This window comes from Mesoplodon mirus (genome assembly GCF_964341445.2).
Source record: "Mesoplodon mirus genome assembly, chromosome: 11".
NCBI lineage: Eukaryota > Metazoa > Chordata > Mammalia > Artiodactyla > Ziphiidae > Mesoplodon > Mesoplodon mirus.
The window spans coordinates 90,221,046-90,242,430 of record NC_138987.1 but is presented as its reverse complement, the minus strand read 5'-3'; the positions used below and the strand labels follow the sequence as shown (position 1 = coordinate 90,242,430).

General features: G+C 36.9%; 1 protein-coding gene across 1 annotated transcript in view; it reads right to left on the bottom strand.

Moving 5' to 3' along the window:
* Nucleotides 1-21,385, bottom strand: part of SLC15A5 (solute carrier family 15 member 5) — a gene marked incomplete at its 3' end in the record, with an annotated part of 71,323 nt that overhangs the window by 12,424 nt on the left and 37,514 nt on the right. Inside the window, 2 exon segments of the mRNA XM_082635331.1 lie at nt 14,943-15,074; nt 20,857-21,045. Coding sequence (XP_082491457.1) covers nt 14,943-15,074; nt 20,857-21,045 — 321 coding nt within the window.

Genomic DNA, 21,385 nt, shown 5'->3' with positions numbered 1-21,385 from the left:
TTATCTTAAGATTAGAGAATACTGCTATAAACTTAAAAGGATCAACTAAAATATTCTCATAAATTTACTAAGAGTTTAAGAAGTTGGATGCAAGATGAAGACATAAACATGAATAATCTCCCTATATAATAGTGATTATCTCATTGAGTTGTTATGAGGGAAAATGATTCAGTTCATAATAACAAAAAGAAAAAGAGCATAAAATGCCTACAATAACTCTAACAAGAAATGTTAAGAATATATATGAAGAAAATAATCTTACTGAATTAAATTTTTAAACATTGAATAAATTAAAAATGTTATACACTTAGACGGAACACTATTGTAAAAGCTTTTATTTTTTTTCCCTAAAATTAGCTAACAACTTCTACTTATTTTATTAAATAATAACAGGATTTGGGGAAAACTAAAAGAATGATTTTAAAATTCATATGGAGGTATAAACCATAGGGAATATGATTCTTATATTTATTATATTTTTGTAAATAAAGAATGACCATAAGAAGTATGATTAGTAATACCTGATATGTATTATATATCATAAAACTGTAATAATTAAAAAGAGGGTGATACTAAGCTAAAATCAAGAGACAACTAAAAGGAACAAGATGCAAAGATAGCCCTGAAACAGTCCTAAGATCACCTGAGCACTAAGGCTATATTAAAGTATACATCACAGGACTTCCCTGGCGGTCCAGTGGTTAAGACTTCACCTTCCAATGTAGGGGGTGCGGCTTTGATCCCTGGTTGGGGAGCTAAGATCCCACATGCCTCGTGGCCAAAAAACCAAAACATAAAACACAAGCAATATTGTAACAAAAATTCAATAAAGACTTTAAAAATGGTCCACATCAAAAAATATCTTAAAAAAATAAATAAAAATAAAGTACACATCATTAACTAATCAGATTCATTTCATTTATCCTATGGTTGTGGAATATTTTTGGTTTAACCTTTCTCAACATATATCAAACTATGTTGTGCAACTTTTTTATTTGAATCAAATAAGTGTTATCTTTGCTTAACATGAAAATTAAGTCCACATGAATGAGAAAATTCTATTCAAACTATTAATCTACTAAAATTCCATAACTATAGATAAATGCAATGAAATTAATCACAGTGATAAAGGTTGATAGAATTGATTACATATATTAGCAAAACACATGTAAAAAACTCATCTCTAAAATTAAATGTTTAGTTAAAACTGGGAAAATATTAGCAATAAATGATGATGGTAATATCTCTAAAGTTTCAAGGACATAGAAAGCAATAAGAAAAAACACAAATAGAACAAAAGAAGAATGGACAGAGAATATGATATGTCATTTTATGAATGAAAAAAAGATAGCAATGTTCATAACATTAAAAATTTCAATTTCCTGTTCTTAAAAACACAAATTAAACTAACAATGGAATATAATTTTTGCTAATCAGATTAACAAAGATTAAAATAGTAATATTCTCAGGGCTGAAATTAATACATTGAGACAAGTATTATCCTACCACACTGGCAGCATAATTGATGTAGCCTTTTAGAAAACAATTTGGCTTTACTTCTCAAGACTCTTTAAAATATTTAACTTCATTGAAAGCAATCACATATCCAGGATTCTATTCCACGGAGACAATAAGTTGATGTACTTTAATATTATATAAAACATGTTCACCTTAGTAATATTTGTAGCATTCGAAAATGGGAAACAACCTAAACATCCCTCAAGAAGGGAAAGGCAAATTAAATTAAGATATATATTCATCCATGCAATGAAATATATCAAGTAATTATTAAAAGTGAGCTTTTATTCTTTTGGAGAGACATGGAAATATGCTTTCAATATTTTTAAGGAAAGAACAAAAGGTGGGTACTTGATACAAATTTATTTATTGAGCTTTCAGCAGGATTAATTCAGACATTAATTTTGCTTAAAATATATACCCCTATAAATTTAATACCTACACACACAAATAGAAAAAATTTGGAAGAAAATTTACCCAAATAATAATTGCTATTATCTTTTCAAAGTCTTTTTTTCTCCCTTCTTTTATACTTTGGATTTATTTCATCATATATTACCTTTATGGCAGAAAATTAATATTTTAAAACCACTTCATCAAACATACTTTTGAAAAAATTTGACTTCTAAAAATCATTTCTGATTTATTATAAAAGATCAGAATTGGCTGGTTTTCAATCACAACCAACTCTTTTTCAGCAAAGTACAGGATAACAGCCTCAATATTGTAACAAGTTACGTGCTATTTACGAACCTGTCCTAAGATTTTATTCTGGAAATTATAATACCCCAAGTGACAAAAACTGGTTGATTCTGAACCCTTCAGTATTCTCTATTGAAATCCCAGATTTACCCAATACCTCAAGTATACACTGCATTATTTTAAGTGCTAAAGCATACTGTCTTTGATTCAAGGCAGACTTTGGCTATCTCTTTTTGGAGGAAGAGGCAGTATTTCCCCTTTTTACTAACTACTGTTTTATTCTGAAGGTAATTGAACTGTGAAAAATCTTTATTTTTTTATTTTTAAATTTTTTTGAAGTATAATTGATTTACAATGTTGTGTTAATGACTGCTGTACAGCAAAGTGATTCAGTTATACATATGTATACATTCTTTTTTTTAATATTCTTTTCCATTATGGTTTATCATAGGATATTGAACACAGTTCCCTGTGCTCTACAGTAGGACCTTGTTGTTTATCCATTCTATATATAAAAGCCTACATCTGCTCACCCCAGCCTCCCACTCCATTCCTCCCCCACTACCCTCCCCCTTGGCAACCACAAGTCTGTTCTCAATGTCCATGATTCTGTTTCTGTTTCATAGATAGGTTCATGTGTGTCATATTTTAGCTTCCACATGTAAGTTATATGGTATTTGTCTTTCTCCTTCTGACTTACTTCACTTAGTATGATAATCTCTAGTTGCATCCATGTTGCTGCAGATGGCATTATTTCATTCTTTTTTATGGCTGAGTAGTATTTCATTGTATATATGTATCACATCTTCTTTATCCATTCATCTGTTGATGGACATTTAGGTTGTTTCCATGTCTTGGCTATTGTGAGTAGTGCTGCTATGAACATAGAGGTGCATGTATCTTTTTGAATTATAGTTTTGTCCAGATATATGCCCAGGAGTGGAATTGCTGGATCATATGATAATTCTATTTTTAGTTTTCTGAGGAACCTCCACACTGTTTTCCAAAGTGGCTGCACCAACTTACATTCCCACCAACAGTGTAGGAAGGTTCCCTTTTCTCTACACCTCCTCCAGCATTTATTATTTGTACACTTTTTAATGATGGCCATTCTGACCTGTGTGAGGTGATACCTCATTGTAGTTTTGATTTGCATTTCTCTGGTAATTAGTGATGTTGATCCACTTTTCATGTGCCTATTGGCCATCTGTTTGTCTTCTTTGGGGAAATGTCTGTTTAGGTCTTCTGCCCATTTTTCAATTGGGTTGTTTGTTTTTTTGTTGTTGAGTTGTATGAGCTTTGTATATTTTGTAAATTAAGCCCTTGTCAGTCACATCATTTGCAAATATTTTCTCCCATTCTGCAGGTTGTCTTTTCGTTTTGTTTATGGTTTCCTTTGCTGTACAAAAGCTAAGTTTGATTAGGTCCCATTAGTTTATTTTTGTTTTTATTGAAACTTTGAAAATCTTAAAATGTGCCTTTTGAAATTTTTCAAATGATAGTTGGACACAGGGAGCAATTATTTATCTCAAACTTTGTTAGACTTTTTAAAAAGTTATTTTATAATGGGGGTCATCTAGCAAACATCCAAAATTGTTGAGAAAAAACTGAAGTGGGTTTTACACCTTACTTTATTTTAGGCACATCTATCACTTCATTATGTACTTTTTGCTTGGGACCCAATAATTATGCAATTAAAAATATGTAACCATCATTTTTCAGGGTGGACGTGCTTCTGTGTCCAGGGAAATCAACCCTGTGCAGTGAAAAGAGCTTTGGAATCAGGGATCCACCTTGACTATATGATTTGGGCAACTTGTATAGTTTTCTGAGCTCATTTTCTTCTTATTCATAGTGGGGCTACAAATATCTACCCCCAAAGAATTGTTGTGAAGATTTAATGAAATAATATCTTTGTGAAATGCATACAGCAAGGTCTGCATATAACTGACACTTAATAAATGTTAATTTCTTTCCTTCCTCCTTTCAGTAACCTGATTTAAATGCTTCATTTGAGATTCATAGCTCTCCTACCTGAGTTAATTTTTAAAACACATTAATTTTCATGATACCTGAAGGAAAAAATGCCTAACAACTATATTCTAACTTTGGCTTTTCTACCACTTTTTCATATTTATCTAATAACTACTCAAATTATTATTACCCTCAAATTACAGACAAGGAAACAGAGGTACAGAGAGGCTGAACTGTTTGCCTGAAGTCATGTAAAGGAGACAGAATGAATATTTGTTGAATGAATGGGTGATTGGAGATTGGGCCCCGGATCTGCACATGCTCAATACTTTGTTCTCATAACAATGTCTGCATCGAGACTAAAATTTGCATTTCTACTTCCTGGGAATTGTGGATAAAAATGAAATCAACTTGCTGTTTCCAGGAAGGGACACAGTGTCTTTCAAAATTGTTGAGAAATCTCTATGCATTGTTCACCTGAACTGCAGGAGAACGGGCCTGGGTGATATTTGGGCTAACAAGCTTTCTTATAAGGGTGATTTCATTCTCTTGAAGAGCATTGGGAGGTAAAAACCCATCAAGATAGTGTGTTCTCATGATGATTTCAATGAATTATCATGGAAATGAGTTTTAGAAGAGAGGCAATGCTTTGTGATAATAGCCCGATAATGCCATTAGCTCTGAACTGTAATTGTAATAGCATTAGTCAAATGAATATATCTGATATTAATTTGAGTGTCAAATATTTCTGTAAGGTTCTTCTTGTTAATTAAACATCAGCCATGGTATTATTAATTCAGTATCTAGCCGGTTCTTGCACATAGTAGGAACCTAATGTGTTTTTGTGGACTGAGTTAATAAACCAAGCTCTAAGTGGAGCTATTTCAAAGAGTGAAATATTGAATTTAAATAACATCATCAATATAGCAGAAACTGATTTTTACCTCAAATCTGCTTGCTTGTACAGTCTGTCCTTTCATTTGCACCTGTGATTAGCTAATCGTGTAGATTTATTAATATCAAATTTGAGAAGAAATCTTTTCTCATTTTTTGCATATTTATAGGGAAGTAGCCTATAAGATTTACCCTGAATTACTTAAAATCAAGAATAGAGTTTGTGCCTTTCTTCTTGTGTCTTATGGTCTTTAGACCATTTTAAAATCTACCAGTTTCATGCCTGCCTTGATCATCTGAATAGCACTGGGCAAAATCATGCTTTAGGTGGTTTGAAATCACTCTTCATGATCACCAGTGTCAACTGGGTCCTCAACACTGCCACACTTCTTAACATTTCTCTTCCAAATCATCTTTTCTAACTCTTGAAATAACAAATTCCTATGCCCCTGTCTTTCCTACTCTTTATTCTCATCCTAAGCCACTTTTGCTTTCATGAATGGTTTGCTGCCTACTTTATAAAGAAAGTTGGGAGCCTTGAAAGGAAGGCTCCAGAATATTTCTAACACCAGATCTACACATCTGCACCTGCACCCACGCTCTCCTTTCTTCTGTTTCAGTGCAGGAAAAAAGTATCCACCCTCTGATAAGAAGTCAACCTCCCTTTGTCTCTTGCATTTTTAACTTCTCCATTTGTGCCAGATAATTTCGTCAGTTAAACGTGATCAAGTATCTCTCAAAATTAAAAAAAAATGTATCTCAAACCCACATCTCAGTTTCCCAGGTAAAACACAGGGCTCACAGTTAATTTGAGTTTCAGAACAACCATGAATTATTTTTTAGAATAAGCATGTCCTAAATATCACACACATAATTTTGTAAAGTATAATTTATGCAAAGTACATCCATAATATTGCATGGGACATACTTATTCTAAAAAAATTTTTAGTTTACCTGAAATTCAAACATAATTGGATGTCATATTTTTAAGTGCTAAATCTAGTGAATCTACCCAGAGCTTCCTCCAAACCACCACTTTCTTTCTTAAATCTTCAGAGAAAGTTCTTCAGAAGTTATTTAGATGTGATGCCTTTATTTCCTCATTTACTAGATATATTTTTGTTTGTTTTTGTTTTTGTTTGTTTGTTTGTTTGTTTGTGGTACGCGGGCCTCTCACTGTTGTGGCCTCTCCCGTTGCGGAGCACAGGCTCCGGACGTGCAGGCTCAGTGGCCATGGCTCATGGGCCCAGCTGCTCCGCGGCATGTGGGATCCTCCCGGACCGGGGCACGAACCCGTGTCCCCTGCATCAGCAGGTGGACTCTCAACCACTGCGCCACCAGGGAAGCCCTTACTAGATATTTTTGACCCTACTCCAATTTGGTTTTCTTTCCCTCCTCATTGCTGAAATGACTCTTGCTAAAGTTACCAGTGAAGATCATGTTGCTAAATCTACGGGTACTTTCCATTCCTCACTCTGCTTGATCTCACAGTAGCATTTAACACAATGTATCATCTCCTGTTTGAATCAGTCCTCTCTCTTATCTTCAGTATACACACACACACACACACACACGCACGCACACACATGTATGTATGTATATATTTCCCTCCCCCCTCTGACTGGCCTTTTCCTTCTCTGGCTGGCCATTTCTCCTCCATTTAACCTCTACTATTGAGGTTTTTCAGGTCTAGTTCCTGGGGTCCTTCTTCTCCTCGTTCTTAATATTCACACAAGATAATTTTATTCACTTCCATGGGTTCAAATGCTATTTTTGTGCCAAAGATTCTCATATTTATGTATCTAACCCAAATCCTTTTTCTGAGATACAGCTATTTCCATTCAGATGTCTCACAGGTAGGTAAACTTAATGTGTGAAAAAATGAATGGCTGAAAAGTTTTTCAACCTCTTTGTCTTCTAGTGTTCTCCATTTAGTAAATAGAATCTTTGCCCACCCAGTTGCTTTTGGCAGAATCTGGGATGCTTCCTTGATACCACTCCTCTCTTCTGCATCCTACCACCTCCTGACTTTATCAAAACCATCACTAAGCACTATTGATTCTACCTCTGAAATCAAGCTTATATCTGTCCATTTCTCTCCATCTGCCTACTTCCTCACTAGCTCATCACCACTAGACTTGCCTGAGTTACTTCATTTGAATCCTTCCTGCTTCTCCCAAGCCATTCTTCTTTCCTTTTCAAATCACATTGCATCCACAGTGATCTTAAAACACAAATAGCTCATGTCACTTGCTTGATGTCTTTATAATTTCTTATTGCATACAGGTTTAAAAACAAAAATCCCTGTAAGCCACAGTTCCTGCATGATTTTATTTCTACTTTCTCAACCTGACTTCACGTGATACTCCCTGAATATTTTCAGGTTACTGATCTTCTCTGAGTTCCTCTGATGCACCAGGTGATTCCTTACTTCCAGGCTTTGGTATATGTTCTTTCTACCAGAAATTCTTCACTCTTATGCTCACCAAGCCAAATACCACTCATCTTTCTAGTGTCAACTTCAACACCATTTGCAGGCACTCTTAGCATGAACATGGATGTGAATCTAACTCTATCTAGACATGTAAGTTTGCCATGCAAAGGGAGCACCACTAATGGCATGGGTCCATGAGGCCAAAAAGAATCTCAGAAAGTGGCTTTATTTCATCTCATCCCAATCTGGTCCTGGAATTGAAGCTGCTGGACACCTGAGCTCTGCATTTATGGGACACATTCTTTTCTGAAGAATTATAAAAATGCCAAACCAGAACATCATGCCCATGATAATCCTAGCTCACTTGGAAAATGTCGAGATCCCACTCAAATTACAATAACAATACAAATCATTATTTTTGTGCACCTTTACTGATGTGGTGCTTTATGTCTATTTCCTCTGGTCCTCATAGATATCTTGGAAATTGTTAGTGAAACCATTTTAGAGAAGGAGAAATTGAGACTCAGACAGGTTAAGAAATGTGCAGTCAGGGGTGAAAAAAACTTTCTTCTGTCCTTCTAGGTTCTTCTGGCTGGTCTAAGAATGAAATTGACATGAGACAGATTGACAGGAGAAAATCAAATTTAATTTTGTACTTACGGGGAGCCCCACATACATGAGAGGTTCAAAGACAGAAAGCTAAAATGAGATATATATGCCATCCTGATGTAAGAAATGGAATAAGGGCCTGGAACTTCCAAAGAAAGAGGGGAATTCACAGGATAATAAGAAAAAGAGCAGATGTCATAATTAGATGTTTGCCCTGCCATATAGATGGGGCCACTTAGGTAGAATTTACCTCTGGTGAAAACTCTTTTTCCGGGAAACATTCCCAGTTTAAATTTTTCTGGGAAGTTAAGGGAGGGGCAGTAAAGTCTCCACTGACTTTAGCTCAAAATAATCCAAACTTTAGCTCAAATAAATAATATGCCAAGCTGGCACTTCTTGGGGAGGGCTGTTCTGAACCCCTAGTGCTCAAGACCTCACAGTTTATCAAGGGCTGAGTTGAGTTTGAATTCAGGTTGATCTGACTCCAAGTTCCTCCATTTCTACCTCTCACGAGCCAACAGCAGTGGATGCTCCTGTCCACATCCAAAAAGTATTTTGGGCTTTGCCCTGATACTGTTATGAACCCTAAGGCCTCCGAGCAGCTCTAAGGGTCTCTCTGGAGCCAAAGGTTGAGGGTGTAGAATAAGCTGCTTCTGGGATATTTAACCCCATTGGACAAGGAGGACTCTGCCCCTGATTCTGATGGAGGATCAATAGCAGCTTTGCCCGTGGAGCATTGGGGGCAATGCCATGTTAGCCACGGGAAGAGCGGCACAAAACCAGTGGATGGTCTAGTAGAATATGGCCTGGCTAAAGGTGAATCACGGGGTAGCAGCCCACTTCTTTTCCCTTCTGGGTCTAAAAATCTGTCATCTCGAAACCCATTTGCAGTTAGACCTGAGGCATTGATGTGAATTTGAAGAAACACATCTCTAAGAAAATAGGCACGGACCTGTGAAATCCAGTTGAATAGCCTTCCAGATGCATAAATACTTCTTTCAAGTTTACTGCAACTGCAAATTCCTGTTACCAGAACGACTCCTTGATTCACGCTGAGATGGCTGTCAGTGGTCTCAGTAATCATAGATACTTAAATGAGAATTTTAAAAGATCACTATTCTAATTTAAAATGCTCTTGGTGGGAATTAAGCAGCTAAATTCTCTGCTTCTTTCCTGAACTCTGAAGAGGAAGGACTAACAGGGACAAGAAGCTGTATACCTTGACCTCTTGATTCTGCCCAATTATCCAGTTTCTCTGAGACATTTTGCTTTGGATCTTTCAATCACCTACACATCCATAACTAAGATGTCACTTTTCACTGAATTCTATTTCGTTATTTTTGTCAAAAGGTAAGCTCGCACTCATGTGTGTGAGAAAATTGATCTGGTTGCTAATGGCATAGAGTCGAAATAAGCAGTTTGACTGACTTCTTCACTCCCTTTTATTAGCATTGCTACTTTTAGATAAACTATTCCTGAAATGATTAGTGTAGGAGGATGGGTTTAGTCTTGTATCTTCTTTAAAGCACTCAGAGTTAGAGATCCCAGAAGGATCAGTTTTCTCACTTGTACTGCAAATGTCATTCTAACAGTTATCTGTCTGCACAGTCAAGTTTTGAGAAATCTTTTGAATTTACCGCATTCACACCATTCTCCATCATGGTGCTAAAAATGACTAATGCAGCTTGGAGACTGTGATAGCTGATCATCTTTTCCAATCATACGCTAACACTCACACACGCACTCACATACACACATGCTCTGCTGACATAAATCCTTAAAGGTTTAAAATATCCTATATGCTAAATGGAATGTGGAGGCTTGTGGGATGCTTAAGCACAGAGCTATAATGTTCTTTTCACTATGGTCGGTTCTGTCAAAGAAATTGGTCTGGTTGTTTGATTAAATAGACCCATCTTATTTCTAACCAAATGTGCCACTATGGCTTGATTTTATATTTAAAATAATCTCTGGCATTAAAATTTCAAATACATTACTTAATTTTATCCTCCCATCATCTCTGAGAAAACTGAAGTGCAGCATTCTCTTTTTTTATGTAAGAGGAAACAGAGTGATGATGACCTACCCAAAGTCATGCAAAAAGTCAAAGGATCACCCTCTCTTAGGGGCCCTAATTAGTCACCATACACCAGTTTAGGGTCACTAAAACCAAATCATCTAAATGAACTTCATTTCCTTTCTTGACGAATGCTAATCTGATGGTTAAAGGGACTCTCACAAACTCAGATATATCCTATTCCTAGAAAAACATGTGACAAAAGTCTCCTGTGATGTCATTCTGGGAATGATGGAGAAGTGTGTGGGCTGAACGATAGTAATTAGGTGAAGTGGGAGATGATTATATCCAAAAGGGGAGGATTAGTTGATTGTCATTAACTTGCGGTGAGATCTCTAGGAATTTCCCACAAGGCTTTGGTTTTGGTCCTGTCCAGTTCAACAATTTTATCAATTACCTAGAAGAAGTCTAGGAACTTGCTTACTAAATTTGCAGATGACACAAAGCTGGTAAAGAAGTAAAGATTAGTAATTCACTGGATGACAGAATCGAGTTTTTTAAATGTCTGTTATTTAGAATGATGGGTTGACAATTATTAAGGATAGAGATAAAGTCCCCCATTTAATTAGGAAAAGAAATTGTGATAAGATGACTGGAACTGAATTGAGAGAAACTGCCAAAAATTAAAAAAAAAGCCTCAGGTTTTAATTTACCATAGGTGTGATGCAATTACTGAAAATGTCACCACAGTCGCTGTTGGCATTAACAAAGAGAGAGAAAGAAAGAGAGAGAGAAGGTTGATAAAAGTAACATATCTATCTTCATGTACCCATTTTGAGCATTGTGATTGATTCTGGAAACCATATTTTAAGAAAGATACTGACAAGTTGTTGTTTGTTTAACGGATGGAGGTGTTTTGATAGTGAAAAATCAGGGAATCATGTAACATGAAAAAAACTGGAGTGGTTTGTCTATAAATAGAAGGGGATCATAACAGCTGTCTTTATTGAGCACTTATTGTGCATATTAATTACTTAATCCTCTCAGCAACATGATGAATTTTTTTTTTCTTTTTTCTGTACGCGGGCCTCTCACTGCTGTGGCCTCTCCCGTTGCGGAGCACAGGCTCCGGGCGCACAGGCTCAGCGGCCATGGCTCACGGGCCCAGCCGCTCCACGGCATGCGGGATCCTCCCGGACCAGGGCATGAACCCATGTCCCCTGCATCGGCAGGCGGACTCTCAACCACTGCACCACCAGGGAAGCCCATGATGAATTATTTATTGTTGTTGTTTCTGGCATGAAAACTGAGGACACACAGCTAGACTACCAGGATTGGAATTCATATAGTTTGACTACAGGACCTACTCTTTTAAACATTGTACCACATTACTTCTCCAAATATTTATCAGATGTTTGAAGAGTTGCTATGTGGATAGAAAACTAAGCTTATCCTGTGGAATACAGTTATCAACAGATGGGTAGACTCAGGTTACTTCTCAAAGTAGAGAATTTTTCTGGGCACTGGAAGATGATGGTACATCTTCTAGTTTTTGGTACAATGTTAGACTAGATTACCTCTAAGGTGACATCCAACTGTAAGATTCTAATTTATTGGGATGTGATTTGATGTAACACAGTATTACTATGAACAGAAAAAAAGTTTTCAGGAGTAAATCAAATCAATCATCAGTAATTTAAATGGTGTTCTTTTGAACATAAGTTTAGAGAATCTCCCCTGCACACCCCATGTTGCTAAGATGTCCGCACCACGTGTTCTTAGTAAACTTCCTTTCATGGGCACCAAACTCTGCCAAAATTATATAAACTTTTAAAAATCTATCTTTTACTATGTCTAGAATATTATCAATAATATCCTATATGCAGACCTCCATCCAAGGAGATTGTGTTGCAGAAGTAAAAAGCCCTTACACTGTGTAAGTCTTAGTAGCTCTTTGATGTATTCAAATCAACATTGGCTGCAAATAAAGATCCTACATGCTGCAACAAAGATCCCATGTGCCACAACTGAGACCTGGCATAGCCAAAGTAAAATTAAATAAATAAATAAATATTGAAGAAAAACATTGGCATTGGTTGCAGAATGCTGGGAGGGTCAGAGCTCTGTCAGATACTAGTAGTGGTGACTGGAGCACTTCATTTTCTTCTTTCTGTATTAATTATTAAATTTCAAAAATGAGGATAGTAATATCAACTTTATAAGATTGCTGTAATAAACCCAGCAATGTATATAACAGGTCCTACCACACTATGCAGATTCTCAATAAAAATTTAGGTTTTCAGTGAAATGTATTTGCAAGAATAGTTGTGCATGATAGAAAATTGCCTGGTCTTTCTTCCTGGCTCCTGGGAGATAAACTCTAAAACCATTGAATTTCCTAAGTGATTGAGGTATGTTTGTTATTCATGATTGGCATCTTAAGCCCCACCTGATGGTTTATGTTAATGGCATGACTCAGAATGGGAGCTGGCCAGCCAGGAAGACCAACCATATAATTAGAGGGTTGGGGTTATGAGCCACAGGATATCAGCCCCATCTCTTAAGAGAGAAAAGAGGCTGGAGATTGAGTTAAACTACATGGCCAATGTTTCAGTCAATCTGCCTACATATTAAAGCCTCAATAAAATGTCTGCACACCAAAGCTCAGGTAAGCTTCCCTGGGTGATAATACTCTGAGTATTGTCACACACTGATGTGCCAGTTGGGTACCACATCTCTAAGGGTGAAAAAAGCTTTGCTTTTGGGACCCTCCCAGACCTTGTTTTATGCCTCTCTCCCTTTATCACATTCCCATTTGTATTCTTTTGCTATAAGAAAGCTGTAATCCTAAGTATTGGGCTTTCTAGCAAATTATCAGTTCTGAGGGGGAGTCTGTGGGGAATCTCCATATTTATAGCCAGCTTATCAGAAGTGATGGCAGCCCTGGGGACCTCCAAACTTGTGGCTGATGACTAAAGTGAGAACTGCCTTGTGGAGAGCTTAACTTGAAGTTTGGCCAGACCCTGGGTCAGTTGCTTAAGCATGTATATGAAAAATTTAGACTTATATAAAAGGTAAACTGATAGTAATGTTTGGCTTTGCAGTCTTTCTAGAATATGTCAAATGTAATTTGATTATAGACCTTTTTTAAGCAAATTTTCAGAAACATCTTCATTGAGTAATTTTGAAGAAAATAAACATGTTCAACAACTAAGATGTTGAGGTAGAGATATAGGTTAGAATTTTCCAAGTTATCTTATAAAATCCTAATACCAGTGCTTTGTTCTTTGTTTGCATTTAAAGAATCTAATCATCAGAGATGTCAAAAACTCCTATAGTTCACACTTAATTGTGACAGTTTGGATTTGAGCCCTTTGAAAACTGGAACCATATCTCACATAATCCATGTAGCACAGGGCCTGGCACATGCTAAGTATTCAATATATACGTTGGCTTAACTTTCTCAGTCAACTAAGAAAAGAACAGGGTTTGATCTTAACAATCAAGGATTGTAGATTTGTTCCCTAGAACTCTACTATACCTATCATTTAATTCATCACTCAATTTTATTGCTTCCCTACACCCCTGGAAATTTTGTGATGGTTTGGAAGTTTATTTTGCTTGCCATAGTGTTTCTCGTGCCCAATATGGTAATTGGAACAGAGTTTTTATGGATCCTCCATAATTTTTTTTTTTTATGGAGGTGTACGCGGGCCTCTCATTGCTGTGGCCTCTCCCATTGTGGAGCACAGGCTCCGGACACGCAGGCTCAGTGGCCATGGCTCACAGGCCCAGCCGCTCCGCGGCATGTGGGATCCTCCCAGACCGGAGCACGAACCCGTGTCCCCTGCATCAGCAGGCAGACTCTCAACCACTGCACCACCAGGGAAGCCCCATAAATATTTTTTGAATGGATACCCTAGTGTTAAAAGGAATTTCTCATTCATAGAATTTATGTTTTCCATAGTGTGAATGTAGGCAAGTAAAATTTATTTGTAGAGAATACAAATGAATATTTCTTTACATTATTTTAAAGGTATAACAATAAGTGTTTTTGAAAGCAGAGAATAGGCGTGCAGTATTTCCCATAAAATAAGCACAAGCAAATTTAATAAATTTTAAGCTGTATTAACCTCTCAGAACAAATAAAGGAAAAAGTCTGTAGATTTAAAAAACATCCAAAGACATTTTACTGTGACAGCTAATCTTTAATGTTATCCTGTTTGATTTTTCTACCAGCCCATATAAGAGTAGTACTTTTTATGTTGCATGTGAATTTTTCAGATTGATTGTTTCTCCTTACCAAAATATCTATAGAGAAAATTTTCCAAGATCGGTTGTCATTCAACTCACAATTTCTCTTTGGTTGCACAGACACTATTTCTGGATAAAGGATCATCCAGATACCCTGTCCTCTTATATTTACACAGGACTTACCTTTTCTGAGGGTTACCTATGCCAGCTATGACACATTATGTAATACAGCCCTGTTGAAAGACCTAGTAAGAATATAATAACCAGTTTGTTTTAAAATACATGAAAGAAAGAGAGCAGACAGGGTCTCATGAGAAGTGACATTCTGTAATTACCTCCCCCTGTCAAAAGAAAAACAATTCCTAGAAATTAATGAATACAGCAAGAGTCTATTTCCTATCTTAATTCTATCTTAATTGCAAAAGTGGATCAATTTAAAAAAAGACTACACTAGCAAAGCCCCTCTCTTAAGGTTTTGTCTCTCAATTCTCTAGTCATCAAATCGATATATATATAAGCATACCATGAAACTGTTTTTACCTTCTGAGATGAGGTAGACCAGCTCCACCATCAGTGCCCCCATGAAACAACCAAATCCATTGAACAGTGTCAAACAATTCATAAAGTTTCCTCTGATGGTACTTGGAACAAATCTGTATGATATTACAGAGACTGAGAAGAAAAAAGTTCAGAATTTAGAACATTCTCTTTAAAATACTTTCATAGATATTCTTCAAATTAGTATTGATCGTTACCTCAAATAAAGTTTACCAAAACAGGCAAAATTTCTGTTGGACTTTGTTAAAGTTACTATAGTAAGCTATATTATGATATTACAGTTTACAGATGTCTACAAGGAATAAAAAATGGCAAAATATATTGCTGTAATGGTACAAGGAAAATTTGATTACTGGTGGTTGAGTGTCCCAATATATTCACCCAAATTTCACCTCTATTGGAATATTTCTTATGAATTTTGGATTGAGCTAAGGCTTGTACTGGATAATATCATAACAATCTATCAATAAGGTCTATGATTCTGTACTTCTATGTACATCATTAGGTTCCCTATAGAAATCTTGAATTTATCATAGAAAACTAGCATAGAGGTTAACAGCACGGGCTCTGGAGTTAGATAAGCTTATACGAAAATCCCGGGTCAACTGTTTACTACCTCTGTGATTTTAGGTATGTTACTTAAACTTCCCAAGCCTCAGTGTTCTTCTCTATAAAATGAGAGTAAGACCATTACTCACCTGCTGAGGTGCTGTGACTGTTACTTGCTATAATATATGTAAAGTGCTTATTACAATACTGAATAAGGTTAGCTATTTTTAACAGTATTAATTTTACCAAATCAAATAGCCCCTAACTACTTGTGTAAGGCACTGTGCAAAACCCTTTATATGCATTTAAATTATCCCATTTAAGGAGAGAAAATAGCTTAAGCATTGGGTCTCCAAAATGGTTATCTTTTTCCCCCCAAGTCATCTTTGGAGTATTAGTAATGATGGTGGTAAGTGGTTGAAAGAAAATCACGTAGCAAAGTTTTTTTTTAATTTTCGCTTAAAAATAATTTTTTCAATATCAAAAATAAATGAAATAAGTATATATAATTTTGTACTTTCCATAGCAACATAACTATGTTAAAATATGCATGGCAATCTAAGGGATAAAGCTAAAATATTTATAGTATTTATTATGATATGATATCTGTGATTTGCTTCATAATTATAACACAAAGAGGAAGAAAGTATGTGAATGAAGGTACAAATGAGACAAGTTTGGCCATGTGTGGAAGATTATTGAAGCTGGAACATGAATACATGTGAGTTTATTGTACTCATCTCTCTCTTTTGTATATGAATGGCAAAATATTGTAAGTAAACACATTAAATAACATGAACAGTTTTAGCTTTGACTGGCTGAATTATTGGATTTTTACTCTTTTGAGCTTTGCAAATTTTTCTACAGTGAGAGCTAGTAGATAAACACTAAAGCTCTTTTAAAAAAGAAATGTGGTGATAGAAAACCGATATACCGTAAGCACTAAACTTTTAGTTTCCCTCTCTCTAAGAAGAATGAGATTTTATTACCTTCTCCCTTCCCTCCTCAAGAAGACTTCACCCCTGGTTTCTCTGTACTTTTACCCCAGTAAAACTCTGCTTTTGTCCAGCACTTTTTATTTTTATTTTTATTTTTGTGGTATGCAGGCCTCTCACTGTTGTGGCCTCTCCCATTGTGAAGCACAGGCTCTGGACCCGCAGGCTCAGCGGCCATGGCTCACGGGCCCAGCCGCTCCGCGGCATGCAGGATCTGCCCGGACCGGGGCACGAACCCGTGTCCCCTGCATCGGCAGACGGACTCTCAACCACTGCGCCACCAGGGAAGCCCTGTCCAGCACTTTTAAATGAACTTACTAACACCTAATGTCAATGTATTCATGTTCCTTCCTGTTTTCATTTAACATTTCTGTTTTGCTTTCTGTGTGTTCTCCACGTGTTTTTATTTATCATTTGATAAACATTTAAAGGAGTCTCTGTGCTCCAGATGTGCTGAGTTCTGGGGCCGAGGGTGGGAAAAAGCATCAGTACCTCTTTCCTGGATTTTAAACTCTGGGAGGGCAGAAAGCAGAGATATGCACAATACTAAGGGCGGTGCTAACTGGGCACTTAATACCACACATAGTTACTGGAGATGAAGGTAATGATGGTGAGAAAGAAAATACTGTGAAGAAGGGCTTCAGATATCGGCACCAGGAGGCCGTGTGTACCAGAGCTCTCTTGTGCAGTGCAAACCGCCAGCAGGAGCCCGAGGCCAAGCTCGCAATGTTTGTTCAGGAAGATCCAAAGGAGAGTACGAGGAAAATGCTGAAGAGGCTTTGGGAAGAAATGATTCATGGTTATAAAAAGGATGTGGCTTATGAACTTTCCTCTTTATAAATATGAGGAGACAAACAATGGGCAGAAAGACGAAGTAGGCCTATTTCTTTCACTGAGAAAAAGCAGAAACTCTACAAGCCCATTATTACTTTGCTAGTTAATTATTAATCCTGTGCTTTTCTCTTGCTAGAACTTCTGGTGCGGTATATAATTCATGAACACACTTTGCCAGCTCTCTGCCTGCTGGTGAATCTCTCTTTGATGTCATTTTCATCGTTTTGAAAGCCTCCGATTCCCTTTTATAGGACTTAGCACTTCAAGTCTTCTGATCTCCAATTCCAGGCGTCTACTTGCATGTTCTGATCTTTTTTGACTTTGGTGATCACCAGCTTGAGTTTTTAGGCTCCATGATACTTCTTTTGGCACGTTGTAGTATAGATATGATCAACAAGTCTGCCACTATTCTAAAATTCTCATTTTACTGTGAAGACACTGTAGAAAATATTCAGTGTACAGGAAAGCTGGTCTTCTTGCCAAAGAGAGCTGAAATGTGTCTCTAGGTGGAGGGTGGTTAGTGTTTTTCAAAGATGCCCCATCACAGCATATGCGGAATCTACAAACTATAGGGCCAGAACTGCCTTCCTGAGGCACCTGGTACTAGGGAATCGTTGCTGGAAATTTCTTTTACTCCAGTTGTTCTTAAACAGTTAAAATGTGTTTATTGCATTTGGTGAGGGGTTATTTTGAACATGTGGAGAAGCACCACAGAACTAGAAAATGGAACTTTATACTATTTCCATTTTCAGGTCATTTTTCCTTCCTCATCCCTAAGAAGCTTCAGCTTTGAATCTCATGTTACCCAATTACATCACCTAATATTTCTCTTTTGTGCTGTCACCAATCTCTAAGACATTTCCCTCTATTTTTCAAAGTCATCAGCTCCCCTCTAATGGTCACACTCTCCAGTTCCACTTCTGCCTTAATCCTCAGCAATTTTAACACACACATACATATAGATCATCCTCCCAACCTTCCATCCTGCCATCTCTTGGTTTCCCAGTTCCTGACCTCCTTTCCAATGTCCTTGTCCTCCACTTGACATCAGTCACTCACACCCATGGTCACACCCTGAATCTTGCACCCCAGACCAGGGTTGTTGAACTACAGTCAGGTAAGGTCCAGCCTGCCACCTATTTATAAATAAAGTTTTATTGGAACACAGCCACACCCATTCACTGTATATTGTCTCTGATTGCTTATACACCACAATGACAGAGTTGAGTAGTTGTAACAGAGAGTAGAATGTAAAACCTAACCATTTACTATCTGACACTTTTAAGAAAAAGTTTGCCAACCCATTCCCTAGAGTAATAATTGTCACCACTCCATAATCTCAACTTTGTGCCTTCCCCTCTGATGACCACCTTCCATCTTCCCAGCTTACTCTTGACTACTCAACCACCAGAATGCTTGTCCTCCTTCAGGCCTCCACTCCTTTACTCCTTTTATTATTTTCACCTCTTTCATGCCCTTCATGTTCTCACTACTCTTTTTACTCAAGTTAAGTTCCACTGGATGAGTTAAGTTAACTGTCAGAGTCATATTCTTCTACATTCCCTCATTTCTTTGCCTGTCTCTTGCTTTCTGGAAATTGATTGGAAAAACAATTCTTTATCTGCTATCTCTGCTCCTATATCCATGCAGTCTCATGTGGCTGGAGAAAACCTTATAACCCCGTTGACCAACCCATTTTAAATTCCTGCCCACAAACCTCAAATGGCCTCCTTATGCTCCGTGGTAACTTCTATATTATCTCCCTGGTTCCTTCACCCCTCATTGTTCTAGACAACGACTACATGCCTTTCCCTGCTCTTCCAACCCCCAAGATGTCCGCCTTCATCCTCAACTCATGGCTTGGCATCCCACTTCACTAAAGATATTGAATCAGCTGGAAGAGAATTTCCGTAGAATCTCCACACCATATTTACATACCCATGAGTTTCTGCATCTACACACACTGCCTTCCAAACTGTCCCCGTTGATGAACTATGCTTGCTACTATGTAAGCCAAATTCTCAGCTTGTATTTTCCTGACACCATCAACTTTCCCTCTCTGTTGAATCATTCCCACCAGAATAATCTGTGATGCCATCATTTTTCTTCCTTAAAAGCAATACAGGGCTGCTAGTTAATTATCTCTGGCTTTTGTGTGTTGAACCACAACTGCTTAGCTGGCTGGGCATTTCCTTACTGTATTCACTCATCACCTTCATACATTACCTTTCTTCACATCTAACCTATAAAATTCTGGCTGACTACTTCCAACAATTTTCTGGAAACATCAGGGAAGTCACAAATATTTGTGTGGTGGCATTCTTTTATACTTCTTTTGTATTCCTTGTAGTGTTAAACAGTGATAACCACATTTTAGAATCTCATAAAACCTTTTATTTCATGTGGAATGAAATGATTTAAAATTATAAAAAAGAAGTCTAACATATGTATGACTGTAATGACACAATTTTATTTTGAGTTTTTTCAAAGAACTGCTTCAGAATCATATATATGTATGTGTATGTGTGCATGTATATACATAAAATATATATTTCTTTAAGGAATTTAAGAATAACTGAAAATAATAAAATCATTGAAGATTTTAAACAAGTGAAATGGTAGAATTGTCATTTAGGATAATTACTCAAAAGGTTGTGAATTGAGTAGCTAGAATGGGAGAGATGTTAAAGGTAGGAAGAGTTAGGAAGTTATAAAAATAATCTTGGTAAAGTATAATTGGTGCTTGGGTTACAATCAGGATTCCCCATACAGGGAACTATAAGGCAGATAGAAATATAGGATGCAATAGATCACACTGATAAATACACACACACACACACACACACACATATTTCTGGGCAAGAAGTCACAGAAATATTTTGATGAATTTTAAAGTGACTAGTTTAATTAATATCAGCCATCTAGATATGCCAGAAAACGCTTGATTTTTAATAAGGTTATTTTGAACCTGTCTTATGAAACACTAGTGATCCCACTTAATTTAGTGTAATTTAATTTAAAGACATTGAGTCGTCTGGAAAATTGACTCAAATTTTCATTGCTTTTGCATACTTATATACTTTCAAAGTACATTAGAAATGTCATTCTTGGAGGGAGTATATATGTGAGTTTATCTATGAATGAGAGGGAGCAGGGTGGGAAGAGGGAAGGGAGAAGAGGAGAGTTTGCATCTGCATATATCAGCGGTGTCTTCTAGATTTTAGCAAAGTTTTTTCCTCCTGTCGTGTATCTGACCAAATGATCACTGCCTTTAACCAGATTAGTAAATCTTCCATTCCATTCTATCTATATTCAGGTAGAATTAATCATAGTCTGTATGTAGTAAAGGAAGGAAGAGTTAATTATACATTTTTTAAAAATGAGGGTGATGCATAGGCTTGTTCTGAAGCATTGCGGGAAATCTCCAGGATGGGACTAGATCTCCAGCTGCTTGAGGTGATGTGTTCTGTGTGAAGGCTCAGTATGTTCTAACAGGTGGTGAAAAAATTGTTACTCACAGGCTGGGTTGACCAGAGTTTCAGCCACTCCAAGTAAAACGTATTGAAGAACCAGGTAGAAACAGGGCATGGAGGAAATGGTGACAACTTTGCCTGAAAGAGGCTGCTCGACTGGATGGACGTTCTTTCTGTGTATTTCAAAGAAGCCAGCTACCATCACAGACAATGCAGCAGAAAGATTGCCAGCAACTGAAGAAAAAGTGAAAAAGAAAAAAAAAAATTAAAGAGCCCCCAAATCAGTGTAATAGGCTATAGCATTTCTTACACATGGACAGTAGAGGATGTATCCTCAACATCTGTTGTTTTTGCTGTTGTTGCGGGGATATCCCAGTGCCAGCTAACTGTGTTGTGTGATTTTCCTGTGCTCAGGCTCTGGTCTGTCAGAAATGGCTACATTAGTTCCCTCTTTCCTGACTTACTGGTTACATGGCCTCAGTTATTTAACCTCATTATCTCTTTCCTCAGCTCTAAGATGGGGATAAAGACACTTACTTTGTAGGATGGCTATGAGACTTAAAGACAATGTACA